Below are 27,364 nucleotides of genomic sequence, written 5' to 3'. Positions count from 1 at the left end.
GGAGGAGGGACGCTGCAGGCCCTCTCTCTCTCGCCCACTAGAGGACTGGGATCCCGCCCTCTCTCTCTCCTCCTAGAGGACTGGGATTCCGCCCTCTCTCTCCTCCTAGAGGACTGGGATTCTGCCCTCTCTCTCCTCCTGGCGGACTGGGATCCCGCCCTCTCTCTCTCCTCCTAGAGGACTGGGATCCCGCCCTCTCTCTCTCTCTCCTAGAGGACTGGGATCCCGCCCTCTCTCTCTCTCCCACTAGAGGACTGGGATTCTGCCCTCTCTCTCTCCTCCTAGAGGACTGGGATCCCGCCCTCTCTCTCTCTCTTTCTCCTAGAGGACTGGGATCCCGCCCTCTCTCTCTCCTCCTAGAGGACTGGGATCCCGCCCTCTCTCTCTCCTCCTAGAGGACTGGGATCCCGCCCTCTCTCTCTCTCCCACTAGAGGACTGGGATTCTGCCCTCTCTCTCCTCCTAGAGGACTGGGATCCCGCCCTCTCTCTCTCTCTTTCTCCTAGAGGACTGGGATCCCGCCCTCTCTCTCTCCTCCTAGAGGACTGGGATCCCGCCCTCTCTCTCTCCTCCTAGAGGACTGGGATCCCGCCCTCTCTCTCTCTCCCACTAGAGGACTGGGATTCTGCCCTCTCTCTCCTCCTAGAGGACTGGGATCCCGCCCTCTCTCTCTCTCTTTCTCCTAGAGGACTGGGATCCCGCCCTCTCTCTCTCCTCCTAGAGGACTGGGATCCCGCCCTCTCTCTCTCCTCCTAGAGGACTGGGATCCTGCCCTCTCTCTCTCTCCCACTAGAGGACTGGGATTCTGCCCTCTCTCTCTCCTCCTAGAGGACTGGGATTCCGCCCTCTCTCTCTCTCCCACTAGAGGACTGGGATTCTGTCCTCTCTCTCTCCTCCTAGAGGACTGGGATTCTGCCCTCTCTCTCTCCTCCTAGAGGACTGGGATTCCGCCCTCTCTCTCTCTCCCACTAGAGGACTGGGATTCTGCCCTCTCTCTCTCCTCCTAGAGGACTGGGATTCCGCCCTCTCTCTCTCTCCCACTAGAGGACTGGGATTCTGCCCTCTCTCTCTCCTCCTAGAGGACTGGGATCCCGCCCTCTCTCTCTCTCCTCCTAGAGGACTGGGATTCCGTCCTCTCTCTCCTCCTAGAGGACTGGGATCCCGCCCTCTCTCTCTTTCTCCTAGAGGACTGGGATCCCGCCCTCTCTCTCCCTCTCCTAGAGGACTGGGATCCCGCCCTCTCTCTCTCTCCCACTAGAGGACTGGGATTCTGCCCTCTCTCTCCTCCTAGAGGACTGGGATCCCGCCCTCTCTCTCTCTCTTTCTCCTAGAGGACTGGGATCCCGCCCTCTCTCTCTCCTCCTAGAGGACTGGGATCCCGCCCTCTCTCTCCTCCTAGAGGACTGGGATCCCGCCCTCTCTCTTTCTCCTAGAGGACTGGGATCCCGCCCTCTCTCTCTCTCCCACTAGAGGACTGGGATTCTGTCCTCTCTCTCTCCTCCTAGAGGACTGGGATCCCGCCCTCTCTCTCTCTCCCACTAGAGGACTGGGATTCTGCCCTCTCTCTCTCCTCCTAGAGGACTGGGATCCCGCCCTCTCTCTCCCTCTCCTAGAGGACTGGGATCCCGCCCTCTCTCTCTCTCCCACTAGAGGACTGGGATTCTGCCCTCTCTCTCCTCCTAGAGGACTGGGATCCCGCCCTCTCTCTCTCTCTTTCTCCTAGAGGACTGGGATCCCGCCCTCTCTCTCTCCTCCTAGAGGACTGGGATCCCGCCCTCTCTCTCCTCCTAGAGGACTGGGATCCCGCCCTCTCTCTTTCTCCTAGAGGACTGGGATCCCGCCCTCTCTCTCTCTCCCACTAGAGGACTGGGATTCTGTCCTCTCTCTCTCCTCCTAGAGGACTGGGATCCCGCCCTCTCTCTCTCTCCCACTAGAGGACTGGGATTCTGTCCTCTCTCTCTCCTCCTAGAGGACTGGGATCCCGCCCTCTCTCTCTCCTCCTAGAGGACTGGGATCCCGCCCTCTCTCTCTCTCCCACTAGAGGACTGGGATTCCGCCCTCTCTCTCCTCCTAGAGGACTGGGATCCCGCCCTCTCTCTCTCTCCTCCTAGAGGACTGGGATTCCGTCCTCTCTCTCCTCCTAGAGGACTGGGATCCCGCCCTCTCTCTCTTTCTCCTAGAGGACTGGGATCCCGCCCTCTCTCTCTCTCCCACTAGAGGACTGGGATTCTGTCCTCTCTCTCTCCTCCTAGAGGACTGGGATCCCGCCCTCTCTCTCTCTCTCCTAGAGGACTGGGATCCCGCCCTCTCTCTCTCCTCCTAGAGGACTGGGATCCCGCCCTCTCTCTCTCTCCCACTAGAGGACTGGGATTCTGTCCTCTCTCTCTCCTCCTAGAGGACTGGGATTCCGCCCTCTCTCTCCTCCTAGAGGACTGGGATCCCGCCCTCTCTCTCTTTCTCCTAGAGGACTGGGATCCCGCCCTCTCTCTCTCTCCCACTAGAGGACTGGGATTCTGTCCTCTCTCTCTCCTCCTAGAGGACTGGGATTCCGCCCTCTCTCCTCCTAGAGGACTGGGATCCCGCCCTCTCTCTCTCTCCCACTAGAGGACTGGGATCCCGCCCTCTCTCTCCCTCTCCTAGAGGACTGGGATCCCGCCCTCTCTCTCCCTCTCCTAGAGGACTGGGATCCCGCCCTCTCTCTCTCTCCCACTAGAGGACTGGGATTCTGTCCTCTCTCTCTCCTCCTAGAGGACTGGGATCCCACCCTCTCTCCTCCTAGAGGACTGGGATTCCGCCGTCTCTCTCCTCCTAGTGGACTGGGCTTCTGCCCTCTTTCTCCTCCTAGTGGACTGGGATTTTGTCTTGTTTCTGGTCTATTTTGGTGTCCCAGGCTCATCTAAGGATAGTCCTTGCCCTGTACCCCACCTTGAATATGAAACTCAGATTTAGCACTTGTTCCAAGGGATGTGGGCAGGTTTTCAATGGTCAAAGGGTTCCAAGGAGTTGGGCTTGGGGAAACATTTTCAATAAAGCTGCAGTCTCCTCAAAGAGGTTAGCTTGTGAAAGGCCATTGGTATAAGGATCTTATGCTGTGGGACCTTGTAGGGTGTTTAATGCCCTCATGCACACTGGGAATGCCTGGGAAAAGATCAGTCTGAAAGCTTCTAAGATTTATTTGACTGAAGAACCTTTTTACGTTTTGAGAAATGCTGGTACATTCTAAATCATGTGGCTGAGTTATAGTTGATTTCAGAGTGTCACTATATACATTCATGATTGTGACAGCAGCTACCATTTATAGACTACCTAATAAGTGCCAAGCATTGAACATATATTGCTAACTTAATTTTTTACCATGGTAGACATCAATATCCCTGCTTTTATAGATGAAGAAATGGAGTGTAGAGACTAGTAGTATATCCACTATGGTTCACTGACACCTTCCAAAACCTGCAAAATGTTTGATCTATTTGGCTTACTTAATGAACACTCTTGGTATGAGTGAGTGGAAAAACTACTGATCACAAACCCCATGTATCCAAATCAGATGGGACTTAATTACAAAGGAGTCTGGGAGTAACATCACTGCACACCTGATGTCTTAACATGTCCCAAGAGACAAAAGGGGACTCTCGAATTAAACAAAGATTAGTTTTGTTTAGCAAGCACCTTCTTGCATTGGAAGTAATTAGCGTCTTAATCCACACAGATGCTAGACTTCAGAAAATTGGTTAAAATCGTAACTGAGTTAGACAATCACAAGGTGGTTTTACAATTTTTTTACACACCTTTAACCCACTCAGAAAAAAAAAGTGCAGCTCGCTGTCAGCACTCATTTAATTTTACATAAACATGCTCTTTGAGGCTGAAGTAAACCTGACTGATTTTCAACATGAAAATAACACATAAAAACTGTTCTTGGAGTTATTTCTAAACAGAACTTGTCTCCAATCCTAACGTAACAGAAATGTATATGATGTTACATTAGGATTAGAGACAAGAGTATTCTTGGGGCAAACGGGCAGTGCGTTAATAATTTTGTCCAGTTAGCAAAATTTTCTAGAAATATCTGTAACTCTGAGGGGTGATTTGATAACTTGCTATGAGAAAACAAATCATGGAAGTTTCTCTTCAAATAGGTTAGGGTGAGAATGAGTTCAAATGATACAAAAAGTGGGCAGTGGGGACGCTTATTGGGAAAGTTAAGCTTCACTTTTCTTTCCATCACACATCCGTGTCTAACTCACCAGCACACTCAGCAGCTCCACCTTTACGCTCCGCGGATGTGATGGGCCTGATGTGTGTACAACACCTTTAACGTGGGTGTCTCCACAGTGTGCAGGCCTCTGCCCCCACCCCAGCAGCCAAAAGTCTAGAATGACAAGCCCCCAGCTCTACGAGCTGGTCATGGCTGTAGAAGTCACTCAGCAGATACAGCAGCTGTGGCACTCCACAAGCAGCTCATGGCCCAGTGGGCCATGAGGAGGAAGGAAGTGACATGCCCAGGGTGCCACCTGCTCTGAGGTGGGTAATCCTTCAAAGCTAGTCAGAGGGCTGGGAAAACCTGTCCCCTAGAATCTCATACTAAGCCTCAAACCTTCTTGGCTGGGTGCGGTGGCTCATGCCTGTAATCCCAGCACTTTAGGAGGCCAAGACGAGTAGATCACTTGAGCTCAGGAGTTGGAGACTAGCCTGGCCAACATGATGAAACTCCATCTCTACTAAAAATACAAAAAATTAGCTGGGCATGGTGGCTCATGCCTGTAGTCCCAGCTACTCAGGAGGCTGAGGCAGGAGAATTGCTTGAACCTGGGAGGCAGAGGTTGCAGTGAGCCTAGATGGTGCCACTGCACTCCAGCCTGGGTGACAGAGCAAGACTGTTTCAGAACAAACAAAAAAGCTTCAGACCTTCTTGAGACTTCATGGGAAGCAGCATGGTACAATGTACATATGTTTTTTATTTTTTGCACAGATGTTTGAAAACTTTTCAGGCAGAACCTCTCTTCAAATGAAGCCTTTTTTTTTTTGAAACAGGTCTCTCTATGTTGCCCAGCCTGGTCTCAAACTCCTGGGTTCAAGCCATCCTCCTGCCTGAACCTTTGAGAAGCTGAGATCACAGATGCACGTGACCATGCCCAGCTCAAATGAAAGCTGTGAGTGTGTAAGAAACCACACAGGTGGAGCTGGCCTGAAGGGGCCGCCTACAGGACATCTCTCCACGGTGCTGTTGGAGGGCCCCGCAGAAAACACAGGTTGGAAAATGGCCAAGGTACAGGGCAGTGCCTGCCAGGAGTCAGACAGACGTGAGCTTGGATCCCAACTGTCTCTGATGACGGTGTGCTCTGGGCAAGTGAATGGACCTCTCTGAGCCTCATCGCTCAAACAGGAAGAACCACACATACCCTGAGGGCTGCTGTGAGGAAGAAGTGGAGGCTCCGTGGATGGTAAATTCTGACAGGGGGCCCTCCCTGACGTGTGTGGCCCACCTGCCTGGACCTGACGGTTCTGACCCCAGGCTCGTTTACCTGTTCCGGGGTTGGTGCTATGGGCGTGTCACTGGAGAGTATGGGCGGGGCGGGCAGAGGGGCAGCGTGCTGGCCAGAGTCCTCTTGCTGGCTGGAGTCAGTGCCCACAGAATCCTGTCCTGATTGTGTCTCTGAGTTGAACACGGTCTAGTGGGAGGAAAACAGGATCAGTGAGGGCTCCTGGGAACATCAAGAGCCCAGGAAGTTAGGGGCCAGCCTGGTGATGTCTCTGGGGATGAGTCCTGCCTCCCTTCCCTTGGTTCCCGGTACGGCAATTCTCTCACCCTCTGCGGTGTGTGGATGGGTGACAGCATGTCCAGGTCAGTCATGGGGAACTCCAGGCCTTTCCTCCGCAGGTCCTCATAGATGGTGACCACACCTGTCAGATCGGGGGAGCTGCGGAACGCGTCAGCCCAGGACTGAGAGGGGACAAGGGGATACAGCCGGTAACCACAGCTCACCTGTGAGCCTGCCCACCTGGCACTCAGACAGAGAACAGACATTCTTTCCCTGCTTTTTTTTTTTTTTTAACTACATGTGCTCTGCCCACTCCACAGCAAAGCACGCAGTTGGCAAGCCTCCCTCCCCACAGAACATCCCACCAGCCGACAACCGAGACGCCCCGAAATGAGAAGTGGAGCCTGGGACAAACACGATGGCCTCGACTCTCCACTGGGCAGGAAGCTCCTGCACTGACAGCTCTTCCTGGCCCTGCCCTGCCCTGTCCTGGCACTCACCTGGATGAGGTTGAGCACTTTGTCATGCACGATGGTGGGTGGGTTGTTCTTGGGCAGGATGGTCCTCACCAGCACACTCTCCACGAAGTCCTGGCTGGCCACCAGCACGTGGAAGCGGTGCCCGCAGTTCTTGACACAGGTTTCTAAGACCTGGAGGGCCGAGAGGTGCCGTCGAGCACCTTGGTCAGAGGAGAGGCGGTGCTCAGAACCCCCACCCTCGTGGCTCCTCCTGTGTCCCAGAGAGGAGGCCCGGGAGAGGAGATGGGACTTCCTGGAGTGAGACCCTTGAATGTGGAGGACTGGGACAATGCCAGGACTGGGGAACTTGTTTACTGGAGGGCACGGCCTAGGGTGGGCAGAGGTGTGGTGTGTGGGCTGGACTTCCTTCCCTGACTGGCGTCAGTGCACGCAGAATCCCAATGCTGTCTCTGAGCTAAACATGGTCTAGAGAGAAGGGGCTCTCCAAGAGGAAATCAAGGAGCATCTGAGATGTCAATCGACTGGTGAGCCTGTGGCCCAGGGAAAAGGCACTGAACTTCCCTCCCCACTCTCCACTTCCCACTGCAGGAAATGCCTTTGCTTTTTGCTTAAGCCAATTCACCTGGATATAAATGCTGCTTGTGGAGGAGGGTGGGACAGCATTTATATCTTCCCCAGCCAAACCCATGCTGACGGCTAGGAGGCCCACGCGTGTCTGGCCGCCCTGAGATCTGGGCTGGTTCAGTGGTGTGGGCAAGACTGTTCTCAGCCACTGGTATTTATTTTACATTCATTTGCCAGAGCACCAAAGTGCCGGGCAGCACCCAACTCAGTCAGCCAGCCTCCCTGCCCCCGCGGAGGCCTGGGTTTACTGAGCTTCAATGTCACCCGCAGGTCCTTTGGCCCAGGCTCTCCCTGCCAGTGGTTCTGGAGTGATGTAAGAGTCTGTTCCCATGCTGGGGGATTGGGGAGAACCTTTCCAAATGGCCTCTTGCCATTCTGCATCCGCCTGCAGTGTAGACAGGACAGTGCGTTGCCCACAGACCTTTCCAGCTCTCAAATGAGGAGCTCAGAGGAGGCTGGGAGTCCTGCTGGGTCTGAGGGGAGGTGACTTTCAGTGGACCGTAGTCCTGCCACAGGACAGACAGATGGGGCACTCACTGTGAGAGCCAGCATCACCTCGTGGAAGTTCTTATTCCCCACGATTCTCTTCTTTACTGCTCGGAGGGCATCTTTGGGACTAAGAAGGAGGACAAGAAAAAGGGTGGGCTTAGGAACAGAGCCCCCTTACCCAACACCAGAGGCCCTGGAGAGTTGGAACAGTTCTTATTGGCCCATCCTCCCTGTGCCCCACCTGTTTTGTGTATCCAGCCAGGTTCTGATCACATCAGAATCTTCCTAGCCCATTGCTTAGCATGGACTCACAACCTGTGGCCCCTGGACCTCCAGCAGCAGAGTCACTTTGAGAAAAGGTGAGAGCGTTTTGTTAAAAGTGCAGAACCTGGCCGGGCACGGTGGCTCATGCCTGTAATCCCAGGACTTTGGGAGGCTGAGGCAGGTGGATCACTTGAGGCCAGGAGTTCAAGACCAGCCTGGCCAACATGGTGAAACCCTGTCTCTACTAAAAATACAAAAATTTGCCGGGCGTGGTGGTATGACCCTGTAATCCCAGCTACTTGGGAGGTTGAGGCGGGAGAATCGCTTGAACCCAGGAGGCAGAGGTTGCAGTGAGCCGAGATTACGCTACTGTACTCCAGCCTGGGCAACAGAGTGAGAGCCGAGATTGCGCCACTGTACTCCAGCCTGGGTGACAGAGTGAGACCCTGTCTCAAAAAAACAAAGGACATTCAAAAAAAATAGCAGAACCCTAGGTCCCCACCCTAGACCACCTGAACCAAATTCTCAGGGAGTGGGGCCCCTGAATCTGAATGCTTCTCATGCTCCCCAGGGGTTTCTTATGCATGCTCAAGTTTAAGAACAAATAACCTGGAGGCATAGTGTTTTCATTACAAAAATAGAGATGGGGTCTTGCTATGTTGCCCAGGCTGGTCTCAAACTCCTGGGCTCAAATGATTCTCCCACCTCGGCCTCCCAATATGTTGTGATTACAGGCGTGAGTCCCTGAGCCCAGCTAGCATATTGTTCTGATGCCCTGTCCTGGCCAGCTGCTCTATCTGTCCATTTACCCTTCCATTCAAGTCTTTTTTTTTTTTTTTTTTTTTTTGCCTTCTGAGACAGAGTCTCACTCTGTTGCCCAGGCTGGAGTGCAGTGGTGCAATCACAGCTCGCTGCAGCCCGGAACTCCTGGGCTCAAGTGATCCTCCTGCCTCAGCCTCCCAAAACGCTGAGACTACCAGTGTGAGCCACCATGTCTGGCCCATTCAACTCTTATTAAGCACCCAATATGTGTGTGGCACCATGCTAGGTGCTGGGGACACAGTGGCAAACAAGACCATATGGCCCTGCCTCCTCCCCACCTTGCGGGGAGATCCAAAGAAGAGCAAGGAATAAGCAGGTCCTGGAAAAAGAGCAGAGGTGAGGGGTGGTCAGAAAAGACCTCCGAGGGGGTGGTCTTGTAGTTGGGCCTTGAAAGATGGGAAGGACCAGCCGGGGGGAGTGGGGGCAGAGCAGTTTGGGTCAAGGTCAGAGCCTGGACCAAGGTCTTGGGTGCAGAGGAGCTTGATGCCTTGGAGGAACTAAGAGGAGGCCACACTGAGTGTGGGGGAGGTCGGGGAGGGCTGAAGAAGCCTAGGGGTCACGGTGTTGGGAGGCCCCTGGAAGCTGGGGTGCCAGCCTGCTCTCCCTGTCCCCTCTGTGATTCCCACCACCCTCCACCCTCGGCCCTATACAGGTATACTCAGTGCTGCCCTGACTGCTCTTGTCTAAAAGCCTTTGTGCAGGGCCCCCACTTGCACCCTGAAGGCTCCTGACCTCCACATCCATGAGGTGAAGCCTCAGCTAAAATCCACCCCTTCCACAACACTTTCCCAGGTCCTCCAGTCTCCCTGGCCTGTTCTGCCATGCCACATTGAACTGGGGGCCCACCCTGGGTAGAGAAGAAGCCTGCTAGAGGGCAGGGATGGTGTTCTCTTTGGACAGCTTCTCTTCCTAGAGCCCATCACACTACTGAAGCACAAGTAACATTTCTCAGCCTGGCCAGTGGCCACTGGGACCCATCTGGCTGTCTGCCTGGCTGTCAGTGCTGACCCCATCCAGGACTAAGGCAGGAGAGCCTGGAACCCTGGCACTGGTTCTCAGCAGGAGTGAAGGCAGAGGCAAGGCTTCCTAGGGACAGAGCCTGCCTAGGGGCTAGAGCTATGGAGGCGGTCAGGCCTGCGGTGGAAGGGACACGGTGGGGAAAGGGATGGTGGCCCACCAAGGGGGGCCCTGGCCCAGAAGCCTGAGAGCAGTTTCCAACCCTTGCCTCCCTGGGCAGCCCCTCGCCCGTCCCTGGCTCCTAGTCTTGGCCTGGCCACTGACCCACGGGCTACTTCAGCGCTTTATAGTGACTTCTTTCCACCTCTTCTAGGGTGGCCTAGAGACAAGGGAATCAGAATCATTCCCTGGCATGTTCCGCCATGCGCCACTGACCTGGGGGCCCACCCTGGGAGAGAAGAAGCCTCCTAGAGCGCAGGACAGCGTCCTTATTGGACGCCTTCCCTCCCTAGAGGGAAGCACTGGGAATCGGAAGTTCTGGCCTTGCCACTGCTGTGGGCCCATGATGTCCGGTACTCTGCTGGGAGCACAAAGTATATGACAAGGAGGCCACAACCCAGTGGGGGAGACACTTTAGCAACGAGGCTAAGTTTAGGTGCCATGCTTGGTGAGGTCAAGGGTCACGCCTGCCTTTTGATCACTGCTGGGTCCCTAGTGCCTCCTATGTTGCCTGGAACACACAAAGTGCTCAAATAAATAGCAATGCACCTGACCGACGCTGAGCCTGTTCCTCCCATGTTTATAAGGGACATGGGGGCTTGCTGTCCCCAAGGATACTGCAGTGACTTGCAGCTGCGACGTCCATGAAGCTCCCAGGCCTGTCTAGAGGCTTGGTGAGGTTTTCTGCCTCCTGCTTTCTTTCTTCTGACCTCTGCCCACCACTCCTTACCTCACCCTCACTCTCATGAGTCCTTGGCAAGATCAGGGAGCAGGGCTGAGGAAGCCACCGGCCGGTTCCTGGCAGCCACTGCCCTCTCCTGACTGGGCCTTGACTGTGTGACTCAGATGCCCACAGCCTCCCTCCAGCTCAGAGCTGGGCACTCCCTGCCCTCCACCTGCATCCAGCCTGCGCCTCTCCACGCAAAGCCCTCCCGGGCTGAGAGGAACCCTGCACTGGCCACGGGAGAGCTGGATGATCCCAGTGAGAACTGGAGAGGGAAAGGAGGGTCCATACTGATTTCTCAGGATGGAGGCCTCGTCTGGCAGCACTTCCTGCTGCCCACGGCTCCCACACCTCTGCCCAGCCTTCGCTGGGTTTTGCTGAGAGGACAGGGACCCTCGCATCCCCTTTCTGCTCCCTCCAGGGACTCGGGCTTATTGCTGGAAGGATCTAACAGAGCACCTTCGAGGACAAAGACCTAGAGAGGTAAAGTGACTTCCGAAGGTTACACGGCTGGTCAGTGACAACGAGTCAGACATTGGAGGCCAAGACCCCAATCCTTCCCCCACACCACGTGCCTTGGCAGGGCTCCTTGGCACTGAGCAAGACGATACCGTGACCCCAACACCAGAAACGCCCGGCAAACGCCAGTGCTGTTCAGGCTCACGGTTCAGCTTCACTTTCCCTGCCATCCTTGTGATCTCCCTTACCCTCCAGGCTGGTTTCAAATCTTAAGGAAATGGAAGTCTGTTTTTGCTCGCAGAAAAGCCGGAGTCTCTCTAGTACACACTCCCGCCTGCAGAATGCAGATGGCGCTTGGGGTCAACTTCTGATTAAGAGTCTCCAGCTTGCCTCATCCTAGGCAGACACTGTACACAAGGCTGGGCTTCCAGATCCGTGTGGAATCTGGGCTGCCACTAAGAGAGGCGGGGTGGGGTGGCAGCCCCCAGGGGCCAGCTGTGAATTCCTACCTTGGATGGGGCTCAGGTACTAGGGGCTCAGATGGCCTCTGCAGCCAAGCGGGTTGGGTCAGACTTGGTGGCTATGGCAGCAATGGGGCTGGGGCAGGGGCTCCCTGGAAGGGTGCAGGAGTGTGCTGCGTGGTGGGATGGCCATCTCTGCCTGTGCCCCACAACCTCTCCTTGGGGGGCCCTTACCCTTCCTCTGTCTCGTTGATGATGTCGCAGATCTCCATGTTGAGGGCCCAGTCCTCGCTCTGCAGGGAGCCATCTGTGGCTTTCTCTGAGAAGAAACCATGAGTCATAAAGTCATGAGGGGGTCCTGAATGGGTAAACTCAAACCGTGGGTGGGAGAGGAGGGGGGTGCAGGGCCGGATGAGATGGGGAGGAGGAAGATGACAGACGCTTCCTGGGCACAGGGCCTGGCCCTGTGTGAGACTGCTCTATACACATTGTCCCATCGTCACTAGATTCTTGTAGCCACTGAGGCCGGAGTACCTCTGCCCTTCAATGGATGAGGAAACCATGACTCTGAGTGCACCAAAGGGATGCGCCAGAGGGGAATCTAGGTGGGCCTCCGTGTGCTTATTCCTGACATGACAATATGGAGACAGTGCTTTGCTTCATTTCTGTAGATAAGATGTTCTCCCTTGACTTTAGAATTATCTTTTGAGCTGGGCGCGGTGGCTCACGCCTGTAATCCCAGCACTTTGGGAGGCTGAGGTGGGTGGATCACCTGAGGTCAGGAGTTGAGACCAGCCTGACCAACATGGTGAAGCCCTGTCTTTACTAACTACAAAAAAGTAGCTGGGCATGGTGGCACATGCCTGTAATCCTGGCTACTTGGGAGGCTGAGGCAGGAGAATCATTTGATCCCAGGAGGCGGAGGTTGCAATGAGATTGAGCCATCACACTCCAGCCTGGACAACGAGAGTGAAACTCCATCTCCAAAACAAACAAACAAACAAGCACAAAAGAATTATCTTTTGAGTTGGTAACCATTCACAGGATACAAAATCTAAAAGTTCTCAAGTGGTATACAATGGAGCTAGGTAAATCTATCTCTGTCCCCTGCCCCAGCCCCCTCTTCCTAGAGGCATCCCCTGTAACCAGGTTCCTCTAGAATCTCACAGAGACCTTCTTTACCTAGGAAGCAAATGCTCCATTACTAACAGGTCACCTGGCCCTCCTGTACCCTTCTGAGGCACCCACAGAAGGGACCGATGCCGAGCCACCCGGCAGAACTACTCCAAAGAGAGGTGATGATTCATGCAAGGTAACAGCACAGTAAGGTATCAGCACGGCAAGGTATCAGCACGGTACGGGCCCAAAATAAACACTCAGCAAGTGGTGGTGGTTCTTTTTTAAAAAAGTTGAGGTGAAAGTCACATAAAATAAAACTAACCATTTTACCATGTATAATTCAGTGGCATTTGGTACACTTGTAATACTAAATACAACCACCACCACCTCTATTCAGTTCCACGAAATTTTCACTTTGTGGCAGTTCCTAGGGTAAGATTTCCAGGCCGGGAGTCGGCTGCAGAGTTCTGGAAGCCTGTCAGGGCCATGGCCGGGACCACTGGCTGCAGGTCTGCACGGTAGCAAGCACCGGGCTAGGCAGCCTTTTGTGAACTGTAGTGTGGGAGGCACTAATTGGTATTACATGAATGATGAACGCAGGAACTCGCAGTGCCGGCACCTTTGTAAACGGTCTTTAGGAAAGGGAGGTGCCGCATAGCCTGTTTTTTGTTCTCTGCGCCTTCCTAGATGCTATCTTCACGCGTCAACCACGTGCACACAGGAAATTTTGTGCCCTGTTTTTTGCAGGTAACGTTCTATTACGCACATCACTCTGGCTGGTATGTATTGTGACTACATGGAGGACTGTGTGATAAGACAGGCTTTGCTCAGCCTTTTAAGGGTGAGACCCTGTTCTGACACAGGGCACTACCCAAGGCTCCCTCCCCTGCAAGTGTCACATGCAAAGTACTCATCCGCCTGCTGCAGCCACCCTGCCGGCCCTGGCACACCTGCTGGCTGACGGGCCGGGCACTTGAGCACAGTGCTGCCGGCTGTCTATTATCTGTCAGGAGTGTGTGCCAGAGTAGGCATGTAGAACTTGTTATTCCACGTGATGTCACACTGTCCTGCAAGGGAGGCTCTCTCCTCACGGCTGTGCCCCGGCTCGGGGAGGGTGGGTGACTCCTCGCTTGCTACATAGCTATTTGTAAGCCAGGCCGGTTCCAGGCACTGGGATACCATGGTGGACTCGGTGGGCATGGTCCCTGCCTTAAGGTGCCCAAAAGAAGCCACCGTGCATGCTAAACCCAGTCTGCCAGAGGACAGAGGAGGGCAGTTTCTGTGGGACTGGATAGGGCCCTCTTCTAGCCAGGCTGGCTCAACCAACACTAAAACTGTGGCTCTGAGACCTTGGTTTTGCAATTGGCCCAACTTCAGTTCTACCCTCAGGTCCTGAGCCAGACGGATGCCAGGGTGGCCCAGGACACATGCCAGGCGGCTGAGGCAGAGGGCGGTTGCTTTACCCCTAGATCAGGCCTGGAGGAGGGGATGAGGAAAGCTCCTCTGACAGGGCTGAAAGACAGAGTCATCCATCCTGTGAAGGTTTACTGAGTGTGGCTTCTTTGTACCACACCCCTGCCCTTGGGGGTTCCACACTTACAGAGCCACCTGGGAAGAACACAGCGGGCTGAACAAGTGTCCCTCTGAGCAGAGGGCCATGCCCTGCTTTGGAGGGTTTTGGGGCGGGGGTTAGTCATGTCAGTCAGTGTTAACCTACAGAACCTGCTCCTCTGCCACAGGCCACATCTCAGCAAGCCCCAGTCACACAGGCCAGAGGATTAGTGCCATCTCCCTCCCTACCCACACCTAAAGGCCATGAAGTCCTGCCAAGTCAGCTCCCAAATCTCTGTCCATCACACCATCCCCTCTGCCACTGCCCCTGCCCCAGCCCGGCCACCATCCTCCCGCTAGACTACCGCCTCAGCTTCTTCCCTCCTCCTGCCTCCCTCCTCCCACCCATTCTCCACATTGCCCAGAAGGAACTTTCTGAAACCTGAAAATGACAGTGTCCTTCCTGCCCAAACCCTTCCGTGTCTCCCTAGTCTTCGACCTGGCCTGCATGTCCTTCCACAATAATAATATTTTAACTTCCCAAGTTATATGCCATAGAATATCAAGCAGCATTAGCTGTTCACATGAAGAATGAGATTTAATTTTCACACACTGTAAGGTGTGCATTATTGCCCTCATCTCATGAGGAAACTGAAGCACAGAGAGATCACCAACTTGCAAAGGGCACACAGAGGTAAGGGCGGGGCAGCCGCTGACGCTGTGGCGCAGGTGCCTGAGGCTTCTGTGCCATCCGCATCTCTCAGCAGGGGCGGGGAACTCTGTTTTCCCAGAAGTGTCCTTCCTGACCACACAGGGAGTCGGCCCTCTCCTCCCTGAGCTCCACCGGCAGGCCTCTCAGTGGTCCCCACCATCAGATCCTCTTCTGTCCCCAGTACCCCCTGAAAACGATGGGCACCTCTCATCTCCTGGAGGAGGGAACATCAGTGTTTCAGGAGAGGCTGTGGTTGTTTTGGAAAGGCAAGCAAGTGGCTTTTAAAGGGAAGCGGGGACATTGATAAATAAGAGAAATCCCATACCCGGGAATCAGGTGGGTGCAGAAGGACCCCCCCGCCCCCACCCCGTGCATGAGTCTGATGTGACCCAAGCAGTGCAGGCAAGCTCCTGAGCCCTGAGTGGCAGCAGGCAGCAGTGGGCAGAGCCAATCAGAAGACGAAGGTTTTCTGCAGGGTGGGAGGGGACATGTGGCCTAAACAAGAAAGGGGAGAGGAAGAGGAGGAGGAGACAAAATCGGGACAAGGCCGATCTGAGCAATTCCAGTACAAGACAGCTGTTGGGAGGCTGTGGGACACATCTGCCCAGACCATCACTTGCCAACCCCTTCTAGGTTCCTCCAGGTTCCTCCAGGTCCAGGTGTGGACAACAGGATTGCGGAGAATCATGTGGATTTCCTTCAGATGCCCACAGGGTAGGCATATTCCATCAGGGCAGAATTTTAAACCCACAGGAACCTGGCAATATTTGCTTTGTTTTTGTTCTTCACCACAGAAGTAATTCAACTTGCTATTTTAAGAAGGGGGAATAAAAACACAGACAGTGGTTGCCAGTTACCAAGAGAATGACAACTGATTCCCCGACCTCGGAGCTGTAACCTTCAAGGGCCTCCGGGTAGCAGCTGTGCTCTTGTCTTCCAGCTCCTGACAGAGCCGGGCCCTGCAATCCTCCACCTGTCATCAGGCGGCTTTGCAGTTGTTTATGGCTGGCAAGCCTGTGGCTTCGGATCACTGGGCACCTGTGCGTCCTTACAGCAGTCTGTCCTCTCCCTGTTGGGCCTGGTGCAGATACCACCTCCCTGGAGGGCTCCAGATAATCTGCCTGGCACGATGGCAAGACCCACCTGCCCCTCATGGAGATGAGGATGGAGTGGGACGAGTCTGGCCTGACCTAACTCATAGACCGTGGGCAAAGATCCAGCCCCTCTGAGTCTCTGTTTTTGCACCCGTAAAATCAGGATAAGACTGCCTGCCTCACAGGATGTTGTGACCTTGCAGCCAGACAATGTCAGTATGACGTCAGGAAAGGCTAGCAATGAGTAACCGAGCTACAATGACTATGACTTGGGCCAAGAGAAAGAAAGAGTAGTCACCAAAGACACGCCACACCACGGGCAGGATCAGAGATGGGGGCCATGGTATGGTATCACCCCTTTCTTTCTTTCTTTCTTTTTTTTGAGACAGTCTCGTTCTGTCACCCAGGTTGGAGTACAGTGGCATGATCTTGGCTCACTGCAACCTCTGCCTCCCAGGTTTAAGCGATTCTCCTGCCTCAGCCTCCCGAGTAGCTGGGATTACAGGTACCTGCCAACACACCTGGCTAAGTTTTGTATTTTTAGTAGAGATGGGACTTCACCATGTTGGTCAGGCTGGTCTCAAACTCCTGACCTCAAGTGATCCACCCGCCTTGGCCTCCCAAAGTGCTGGGATTACAGGTGTGAGCCACTGCCCACTGTGTCCGGCCAGTATCACCCCTTTCCACACCAGCCTTGTGGGAAGCAGCCTGGAGCCCGCTCGCTCCCACCCTGCACATTCCAACAGTCTCATGATCACTGAGACAGCTCTGGCTCAAGCTGCCACCTCCCCAGGCCTGCACTGTCACCTCCACACTCTACTCAAACATAACTCCAAGCACAACTTCCTCTGTTTAAACATTGTCCATCACCCTCACTGCCTGAGGATCAAAAGCCTGAACTCTCCAGGGGCTGACGTCAGCCACAGTCAGCTGTACCCCCTTCCTCTATGTGGCTTGTCCTCTCACGCCTCTGAGCTCCTGTCTGCAATGCCATTCCTCATTCAGTCAGGCTCATCCAGTTCACATGCTCTTCTGGCACTCAGCATGCACCAGGCATGGGACTAATAAGCACGTCACACCCTCAGTCACCCGTCATCACAACCTTTAAGACAGAGGATGAATAAACTCAAGGGCATGGAGAAGTCAGCAATTTGCCTGCAGTCACACAGTTTGTGAGATGCAGAGCAGATTCAAAGCCAGAGAAGTCTGGTTCTCAAGTCCATATTCATAACCACGACGTTATGTGCTTCTCAAACATTCTCAACACTTGTCCAGGCTACAGGGAGACGTCAGTGAGCAAATCCAGCAAGGTCCTGCCCCAGTGGTGGTTTACAGTCCAGTGGGAGGCCACAACTGACAATTCCAAAAGGTCGTTTCCATGGCAGGAAAGACCAGGTGCTGAGACAGTGCCAGGTGTGCTGATGAAGAGGAGGAATGAGTCAGCTGAACTCCTGAACTCCCCTTATCTTTTTTTTTTTTTTTTGAGACGGAGTCTCGTTCTGTCGCCCAGGCTGGAGTACAGTGGTGCGATCTCGGCTCACTGCAACTTCCGTCTCCTGGGTTTAAGCAATTCTCTGCCTCAGCCCCCAAAGTAGCTGGGATTACAGGCGCCCGCCTAATTTTTTTGTGTGTTTTTAGTAGAGATGAGGTTTCACCACCTTGGCCAGGCTGGTCTTGAACTCCTGACCTTGTGATCCACCCGCCTCGGCCTCCCAAAGTGCTGGGATTACAGGCGTGAGCCACCGTGCCCAGCCGAACTCTCCTCATCTTCTTTTTTTTTTTTTTTTTGAGACTGAGTCTCACTCTATTGCCCAGGCTGGAGTACAGTGGCGCAATCTCTGCTCACTGCAACCTCCACCTCCCAGGTTCAAGCGATTCTCCTGCCTCGGCCTCCCGAGTAGCTGGGATTACAGGTGTGTGCCACCATGCCCGGCTAATTTTGTATTTTTAGTAGAGATGGGGTTTCACCATATTGACCAGGCTTGTCTTGAACTTCTGACCTCGTGATCCACCTGCCTCGGCCTCCTAAAGTGCTGGGATTACAGGCATGAGCCACCGTGCCCAGCCGAACTCCCCTCATCTTCTAAGCCCCACCCAGGGTTGGCTCCTCAGTGGTGCCTCCTTCTGGGTAGACCGTGTCACTCCTCATCCTGCACCATGACAATAACAACATCATGGAGAACAATGACAGCCATCATTCAGTGAAGAAGTGTCAGCCTGTGCAGGATGCTTGGAGGACCTCCATTTGTGTCACCTCCCCACATCCCCGTCTGTCGTGGGGGCAGCCAATGTGCAGAGGTTTGTGACTTGCTAGATGCAAAGCCAGGCCTGCGTGCTCCAAACTCGTGTGCTCTCCACTCTGCTCTGTCCCCGTGAAGACTGCCTCTGCCTGCCTGGGGCAGACCCTTCTGGGGCCCACCTTCTGGTGCAACAGAGCAGAGGGGGGCATTACATACTTTTGGAATGACCGACTGAGGCTCCGCACTGCCTAGGTGCTCAGTTCGATGCTGACTGCCCCTGCCTACCCTACCTTCCCAGAACAACAATCACTGTATTTCACTGATTAGCCACCAGGCTAAGGACAGAACAAGAAAGAGTCTGGTTGTTTTGAGACATCGTGGAGCTGTCAAACCCACCCTGAAACTGCCAACCTTCAGGCTTCTTGCTAGGTAAACAAAGTGCGTTGTTGTGGTGGTTTCAGACTCTGCTGGTTGGGTTTCCTGTTACCTGCAGCTCAAAGTATTCGTGATTAATATTCCTCTTTAAGGAGTGAGGTCCAGCTGCCCTGGCCTTCCCATGGGACTGCTCCGCGGTGGACAACTACGGCATGGACCTGAAGGCACTGGGCTCCACTGAAGCCCTCGGGAGCCGGCACTGAGACCTGGCCCAGTCCTTCCTCCCACTCCCACTCACCAGCTCAGCTGACCGCCCACAGCCACCCCATCACCCTCCTCAGGCTTCTGTGCTTCTGAACACACTGCCCTTCTTCCAGGAAGAAATGTGCTCCTCCCCACCTCAACTCGTGCTCCTAAGCCCAGATCAAAGGTCAGGTCTCCTGGTGGAGTCCGCCCTGACACCCCCCACCCCGCCAGGGCCTATTCCTTCCAGCTAGCGGCCAGTAGCATTTTCCACAGACCACAACTCTAAGCACTGCTTAGTGGAGTGATTAAAATAACTCTGTTGGGCGATCTCTTTGTTTCTACATCTCTCTCTCCCAGGAGTCTGTGAGCTCTTTAAGGGTGGCGGTTATAGCTCACGAATGGTCTGTCTACCCCAGATGGGACCTGGGCCATGATAAACCTGCAGTACCTGTTTGCTGAATGACTGAATGAAAGATGAGGCTGTATTCACCAGCACAGTAAACCTTTATAACAGTGTAAATGAAACACCTCCACACTTAGGCACTCATTGATCCCTTACTAGCTATTGTGTGGAAATCCTAATCTTTCTTCCAATTTGCAATCCTCTGAATACATTTTTTTTTTGAGACAGAGTCTCACTGTTGCCCAGGCTGGAGTGCAGTGGCACGATCTTGGCTCACTGCAACCTCCAACTACTGGGTTGAAGTTCACCTGCCTCGCTCGGCCTCCCGAGTAGCTGGGACTACAGGCGTGTGCCACCATGCCCAGCTAATTTTTGTATTTTTAGTAGAGACAGGGTTTCACCACATTGGCCAGGATGGTCTCGATCTCTTGACCTCGTGATCCACCCATCTTGGCCTCCCAAAGTGCTGGGATTACAGGCGTGAGCCACCGTGACCCTTTGAATACTTTTAAAAAGTACCACGTCCCTCCTTAATCTGTCCTCCAACATCCTCAGGACCTGTGACCACTCCACTCTGGTAATGATCTCCAGAGCCTTCACTATTCTGACCGACCCCTCTGGATATAGGCCAGCCATGCTGTCCATCTGGAAATGCAGTGTGGGAACCCGCACGCCACACTTACCTGTCCTTGCTAGATACTGTATTTCTATTACTGTACTCAGTGACTATGTGAAATTTTTATTAACCCTACCATGTGGAGCTGACTCCAATAGTTGTGGAAGATGCTCCCCCTGGGCTCACAGCATTTAGCTTTTCTAGACCTCCTTGCAGCCAGAAGTAGCCCTGGGACTTTTGGCCACAGAGATGGAAGCGGGTGTCTCTTGGGCGGCTCCTGGGGAAGGTTTTGCTTTCTTGGTAATAGAGACACAGACACTTGGTACTTTCACCTGTGCTTCCTACCGTGAGAATGCAAGCACGAGGATGAAACCAATGTGGTCAAGAAGGTTAGGCAGAAATACAGAAGGAGCCGCTACTGAACGAATTCATTCTAGATGGACACAGATATTGTCACTCAAAGGGAAACCCAGAGGGTCTCTCAGTTCTCTTTTTTTTTTTTTTTTTTGAGATGGAGTCTCACTCTGTTGTCCAGGCTGGAGTGCTGTGGCACGATCTTGGCTCACTGCAACTTCCGCCTCACCGGTTCAAGCGATTCTCCTGTCTCAGCCTCCAGGGTAGCTGGGATTACAGGCGCCCACCACCACATCCAGCTAATGTTTGTATTTTTAGTAAAGATGGGGTTTCACCATGTTGGCCAGGCTGGTCTTGAACTCCTGACCTCAGGCGATCTGCCTGTCTTGGCCTCCCAAAGTGCTGGGATTACAGGTGTGAGCCACTGCGCCCGGCCTCTTTCAGTTCTAAGGGGGAATCGGTGAGATGGAAAAGTTGGGAGGATGGGATGCAGACACAGACAAATCCTGCCCAGACTCCAGCACCTACCAGCTGTGTGAGCCTGGGTAACTCCTCGGCCTCTCTGTGCCTCAGTTCCTCCTCTACAGAATAAAGATGACCAAAGCACTCACCTTCCAGGGATGTGTGAGGAGGAGTGTATACATTTCAAGCACCAAAATAAATGCTATCCTCTACAAACATATCAACCACAACATGATTGAGAATTTCAAGCACCCCATAAGAGATTTTTAAATCACAAATATGCAGAAGCCATTTTTTTTTTCAGCCAGAAACTTGTCTTGAAAACTATTTTCCAAAGGAATAACTCTTTCCAGACCCAGCGTGAAAGTTCCATCCATCTCCTAATTTGCTGAGCCACCCTTCCTCAAAACCCTGGCTGCCTCTCCCCCGTATTTTTTTTAACCATAAACCACAAGAGAAACCCTAAAATACCTTACAGAGGGTATTGCTTCCGCAACCCACAATGTTAAAGTCGATGTAACTAACTATAGTACCTAACAAAAGGAAATGTCAGTTAGATAAAGAAAGGTTTTCTAAAACTCCCCAGGTAAGAAGAAGTGAGGCTGTGAAGGCAGAGGCTTGAAGTGGCTGGCTGAGGTACAGATGGCATTTGTTTTCACTCCCCACTTGGGAGTGTAAAAGGTGTTGCTGACAATCTGGATGGTCAGGGGTGGAGTGGGGTTTGTATTAGTCAGGGATCTCTAGAGAAAAGGAACTAGGCTGGGTGTGGTGGCTCATGCCCGTAATCCTAGCACTTTGAGAGGCCAAGGCAGGCAGATCACAAGGTCAGGAGTTCAAGACCAGCCTGGCCAACATGGTGAAACTCTGCCTCTACAGAAAATATAAAAATTAGCCAGGTGTGGTGGCACGCGCCTGTAGTCCCAGCTACTCAGGAGGCTGAGGCAGGAGAATTGCTTGAACCTGGGAGGTGGAGGTTACAGTGAGCCAAGACTGCCCCACTGCACTCCAGCCTGGGAAACAGAGTGAGACTCCGTCTCAAAAAAAAAAAAAAAAAAAAAAAAAAGAGAAAAGGAACTAGCAGAAAGAAAGAGAGAGAGAGACAGACACACACACACACACAGGAGAAAGAGTGAGCGCTTAAGGAATTGGCTTATGCAGGTGTGAAGGCTTAGCAAGTTGAAAATCTGTAGGGTGAGCTGGCAGGCTGGAGATCCAGGGAACAGATGCTGTCCAAGTGCAAGGACAAGGGGAACCTGCTGGCCAAGTTCCCTCTTGTTCTAGGGAGGTCAGTCTTTTTCTATTCAGGCCTTCAACTGATTGGACGAGGCCCACCCACATTATTGAGGGCAATAAGCTTTACGCGGGTCTGGTGATTTAAATGTTAATCTCATCTAAGACATACGTTCACAGAAACATCTAAAATAATGTTTGACCAAATATCTTTCTCCCCTGGCCTAGCCAAGTTGACACATAAAGTTAACCACTACAGGGTTTATACTGCACCAACACAAACAAGTTCAAACAGTAGACCCCTCTGTCTGTCACTAAATTCTCTGTCTGTCTCAGCCCCTGCAGTCTGGCTGGTTCTTCTCTTTCCCTCCCTTCTCCCCTGGCTCCGTCCTTCCCTTCTGGGAAGACTCCAGGCTCCGTCCTTCCCTTCTCTACCTTCCCCAGCAGGAGCGAGGCCCAGTTCCCCTCCTCAGGGCTTGCACAGTGGTTCTCCACCGCACTTTGCAGTGCTCTATCAACTTCTAAGTTTCCCGTGTCCCTTGAGGTGGAGACCTGGGGAACACAGCCGGGAAGGGGCGGAGCTGGCACCTGAACCCAGCTCTTCTGATGCGGAGACTAAGCTGTCACCCCATTTCAGGCTGCTTACGTCCCAGTGATCAAAATGAGCTACCTGGGATCATGCCAGGTGGGCTCATGGGCAAACTTAAAGACATTTTTAGAGGGACATTAAATTTTTCCTCTCCTGCATTATTTACTTTAATGCAGGATAGGAAAAAAACACGAACATCAAAGCCATGATTTCATGGATATAATTACATAGGATGAGGTCAAATTTTAACAGATAAGCTAATGAAAAGAAAACCCTATGAAAATAATAATGAAGGTGGCATGGGGGTAGACACAAATCACAAATGAGCTACATGAAAGACAGAAGTTTGGAGGGCACTGGCCTAGATCAAGATCTCCTTAGTAAGGCAGTAAAGAGTTAAACTGTCCTGAATCCCCCTGCTTCTCATGGGGTGATGGCCTCAAGCTAATTAGGAGACACTGAGGGTTTGGGTTTTGTTTTTTTCTAAAACCAGAAGAGTGGAAGTCTGGGACTATACTCTTATTTCTTTGAGCTCACTAAGGGAATAAAACCTATTCACCAGTTCTATCCATAGGGGAAGGCAAAGGCCTTAATTTCCAAGTAAGAATCTGCTCCTCCCCACAGCCTGAAACCTGACCTGTCTGTGAATGTGGTGGCCACCCAGCCAGTGACTGCTCATTTGCCAGGGACACAAAGACCATCACAAAGGCTGCAATGGAGTCAAAATCTTGGGCTGGCACTTAGCTTGGCTACTAACTTAGATTGTGTCCCAGGAATGATAACACCAGTGAAAAATCACAACAGCTAATAATTACAGAGACTTCCTGTCTGGCAGGAAGTGCTTTATAGCACAACAACACAACAGCCCTATCTGATAGGTGCTATTATTATCCTCATTGTACAGATGAGGACATTGAAGAACAGAGAGGTTAAGTAACTTGCTCCTGGTAACAAAGCTGGTGAGGACTGAACCAGGACTCAGACCATTCAGTCTGACTCAAGCTCACCCTGGGCTCTACTAATATGTGTACAGCTGATACAAAGCCCTTTCCAGACAAAGCTCTGTCATTCTCAAGACAGAAACCTGGGGCTCTAATGTGGGTCCTGTACTTATGGATCAGGAAACAGAAGCTTCAAGATACTAGGGCTCACACGGGCACACTGTGGGGATAAGCACCCTCAAGCATCCCCAGTGTGGGTGCTCTGGTACCCCACTTTGAGGAACAGTGTACTCCATCATTCTGCTTCTGGCCAGCTGCTCCGATTCAGAAGTCAGCAAACTATGAACCCATATGCCAAATTCAGTCTGTTTTGTATGGTCCTCGAGCTACAGATGGTCTTTATATTTTTAAACAGTTGGGAAAAAAAAAGCTGAAGAAGAATAATATTTCATGATATGTGAAAATTATGTGAAATTCAAATTTCATTGCCCATAAATAGTTTTATTGGAGCACAGTCATTCTCATTCATTTACCTATGGCCTATGTAGCTGCTTTTGTGCTACAATGGCAGAACTGGGTAGTTGCAGCAGAGACCATCTGGTTCACGAAGCCACAAGTATTTACTATCTGGCCCTTTATAGAAAAAGCTCACTGACCCTGGTCTAGTCCACTCTGCTAACCAACACAGGAATCCTCTTTATAGTCGCCCTCCCCACTCCGGCTTCTGCCTTCACAGCTCCAGTGGTGGGGAGCTCACTACTGAACAAGGCAGCCAGTTCCATCTTTGCAAGGCTCTGGGGATAGCTATTTATACTGAAACCGAACTGCTTATTCCTGTAACCACACACTCTGCCCTTGGAGCCCTGCACATTCAGTTCTATCAGTCCTCCCCAGCAGCCATCAGTTTTGTTTTTTTTTTTTGAGATTGAGTCTCGCTCTGTCACCAGGCTAGAGTGCAGCGGCGTGATCTTGGCTCACTGCAACCTTCGCCTCCCGGGTTCAAGTAATTTTCCTGCCTCAGCCTCCCAAGTTGCTGGGACTACAGGCGTGTGCCACCACGTCCAGCTAATTTTTGTATTTTTAGTAGAGACAGGGTTTCACCACGTTGGCCAGGATGGTCTCGATTTCTTGACCTCATGATCCACCCGCCTCGGCCTCCCAACGTGCTGGGATTACAGGCGTGAGCCACCGTGCCTGGCCCGCCATCAGTTTCTTTCTTCCCTCTGGCATCAACCCTTCCCTGTCCCTATATATGACCTCTGTCGTTCCTTACCAATCCTCTGGGAAGCAGAGGGAGAATGACAGCACCTCTGTGTTGCCAATAGGGGAGATGGGCAATGGAGAGGGACCGTGACATAGTTAGGAGCAGAACCAGAGCTGGAACCAGGTGTCCCGCCTCCCAGCCTGGTGTCTCCTCAACATCGCTTAAGTGTCCACTTTCCAGCCCATCATTCCCCAACTGGCCCCCAAGGGCCTGAAGTGGTCTCTCACTTCTGTGATTCCTTCCTGTGGCTCCCCCGGCTTGGCTTTTGTGGATTCAAAGACAGCTCTCTCTGACTTTTTCACTTTTCCCCTCCAGGGCTCAGTCTTCAGGCTCTGGGCTCTTCTCCCCTCACACCCAGCTCCCACCACCCCAACCACTGAGGCTCATCCCCAGGGACTACCCATATTTACCATCTCTGTTGTTTGCAACTTACTGTCGGCAATCAGCTAGGATTTGGACTCCAAGTGCTTAGGGGTAAGCTGACAGCCAGAAATGGAAAATGGGATTCTTGATATCTGTCTATAAAACAGAGCCAGTAGGCTGGGCGCAGTGGCTCACGCCTGTAATCCCAGCACTTTGGGAGGCCGAGGTGGGTGGTTCATGAGGTCAGGAGATCGAGACCATCCTGGCTAACACGGTGAAACCCCGTCTCTACTAAAAATACAAAAAATTAGCCAGGTGTGGTGGCGGGCGCCTGTAGTCCCAGCTACTCGGGAGGCTGAGGCAGGAGAATGGCGTGAACCCGGGAGGTGGAGCTTGCAGTGAGCCGAGATCGCGCCACTGCACTCCCGCCTGGGCGACAGAGTGAGACTCTGTCTCAAAAAAAAAAAAAAAAAAAAAACAAACAAAACAGAGCCAGTAAGATTTGTCTGCAGAGAATATCTGGAAAGGGTTTGAAATCCTTGAAAGAAGAGGGCTGTGACAACACCAGCTGGTACAAAGGATCTGGAATCCTCTCAGCTACGGGTGCTGCCCTTGGGAAGCTCCCCTACTCATCGATGAGGGAGAGGGGCCTGCAAGTGTGAGACCCATGTACATGTCCTTATCTGAGGGTAGAACAAGAGTTGTGGCTCTTGGAGGGTGGAACAGACATCAATTCAAAAGAAGCACTGGGCAGCTCGAGGCAGTGTGGTGAGGGTACAAAAGAAGACCTGGGTCTGGATTCTGACCTTGAGTGGCTGTGGAACCCTGGAAAGCGATGCTTTCTCTTAGACTGACTTTTGGTGAAATGGGAAAAAAATAGCAAAACCGCACAGGGTCACCATGAGATTAATACCCAGGACGCTAGCAGAATACCTGGCAGAGTTATTACGGTGTTTGCTCACAAAATGTTACTTTCCTTTTCTCCCTTCCTCCTTCCTGCTATGTGCCAGGCACCGTGCTAGGTGCTGAGGGTCTGGAGAAATAAGGCACAGTTCCTGCTCTCAAGAAGTTCAGCCTAGCTGTGGAGACAGACATGCACAACCACTAGCAGAGTGGGACGGTGGCATATTAGTATAATGAGGGTAGAAATAATAAAAATAAGCCAAGTGTGGTGGCTCACACCTGTAATCCCAGCACTTTGGGAGGCTGAGGTGGCTGGATCACTTGAGGTCAGGAGTTCAAGACCAGCTTGGCTAACATGGTGAAACCCCATCTCTACTAAAAATACAAAAATTAGCCGGGCATGGTGGTGTGCACCTCTAATCCCAGCTACTCGGGAGGCTGAGGCAGGAGAATCACTTGAACCTGGGGGGCAGAGGTTGCAGTGAGCTGAGGCTGTGCCACTGCATTCCAGCCTTTTTTGAGACTCTGTCTCAAAAAAAAAAAAAAAAAAAGAAATAATAAAAATGATGATGGTGATGATGACGGGAAGAGCTAACGTTTCCATACACTCACACTGTGCCAGACACTCTCAGAGGACTATCTTGTTTCATTCCAGCAACTACCCTGTGAGGCAGATGCTGTTAGTAACATTCTACCAAGGAGGAAGCGGAGATTCAGAGCCCAAAGTCATAGGGCAAGGGGGCCTGAGGATCTAGGATAAAGGGAGAGTAAAAGAGCAATGTCGGGCTTGGGGCAGGCCTTAGGGAGGAGGTGATGATGCCCTGTACTTTGAAGGGTGATCTGGAGCTCCTCAGTGGGGGCACAGGAGCAAGCAACCCAGGCAGAGGGACCAGCAAGCACAAAGGGGTGTGTGTGTGTGTGTGTGTGTGTGTGTGTGTGTGTTGGGAGGGGAGGTGGATGAGAACTTTGTGATTCCAGTGACTGACACTCATTCCTGATTAGCATCATTAGAATCACCATCTGAGGGATGTCAATTCCATATGGCTCTACAGCTCTACTATCAACAAGGGCATGGGAGTCGGCAGGCTTGAGAACAGATGGTACTCCTGCAGCAAGGAGGGGCCTGGTTTACAGAATTATAAGCAGCTATACTATGTCATCAGTAATCACAGCCAGTGAGCAGTACTTCCTCTGCCTCTTTATCTAAAAGAATATGGAATACTGAGGGGATTAACTCAAACTCTTAATTCTACTTTTGGAGCCTCTTCAGCTTTGGTTTAAATTTCAATGGCTCAGTTTTGCTGTCAATTTACTGGGGTCTTGGATGAGTCACAGCCTCCACTTTCCCCTCTCTGGACCTTAGTCTCCGCCAGTGTAAAATGAAGGGGATGGGCTGGAACAGCATTAGCATTACCTGGGAACTCATCAGAAATTCACATTCTAGGCCGGACACGGTGGTCATGCCTGTAATCCCAGTACTTTGGGAGGCCGAGGTGGGTGGATCACCTGAGGTCAGGAGTTTGAGACCAGCCTGGCCAACATGGAGAAACCCCATCTCTATTAAAAATACAAAATTAGTTGGGTGTGGCGGAGCGTGCCTGTAATCCCAGCTACTTGGGAGGCTGAGGCAGGAGAATCGCTTG

At 52.5% G+C, this 27,364-nt stretch overlaps 1 protein-coding gene across 4 annotated transcripts in view; it reads right to left on the bottom strand.

Annotated features, from left to right (window-relative positions):
- The window catches only part of TOM1 (target of myb1 membrane trafficking protein), a 50,956-nt gene that overhangs the window by 20,815 nt on the left and 2,777 nt on the right, over positions 1–27,364 (bottom strand). For 2 of the 4 annotated variants that reach the window (XM_001155008.7, XM_009438260.5), the window contains exons 2-6: positions 11,494–11,578; positions 7,402–7,480; positions 6,262–6,411; positions 5,809–5,943; positions 5,525–5,671 (exon numbers count right to left, since the gene is read on the bottom strand). In XM_001155008.7, the coding sequence (XP_001155008.5) occupies positions 5,525–5,671; positions 5,809–5,943; positions 6,262–6,411; positions 7,402–7,480; positions 11,494–11,578 (596 nt within the window). Of the gene's footprint in view, positions 1–5,524; positions 5,672–5,808; positions 5,944–6,261; positions 6,412–7,401; positions 7,481–7,594; positions 7,701–11,493; positions 11,579–27,364 lie in introns of those variants that run through there. The other 2 variants (XM_016939068.4, XM_063807707.1) reach the window with 1 other exon arrangement.

Source organism: Pan troglodytes, chromosome 23 (genome assembly GCF_028858775.2).
Source record: "Pan troglodytes isolate AG18354 chromosome 23, NHGRI_mPanTro3-v2.0_pri, whole genome shotgun sequence".
Classification (NCBI taxonomy): domain Eukaryota; kingdom Metazoa; phylum Chordata; class Mammalia; order Primates; family Hominidae; genus Pan; species Pan troglodytes.
Note: the sequence above shows the minus strand (reverse complement) of the source record. Positions and strands in the feature narration are given on the sequence as shown.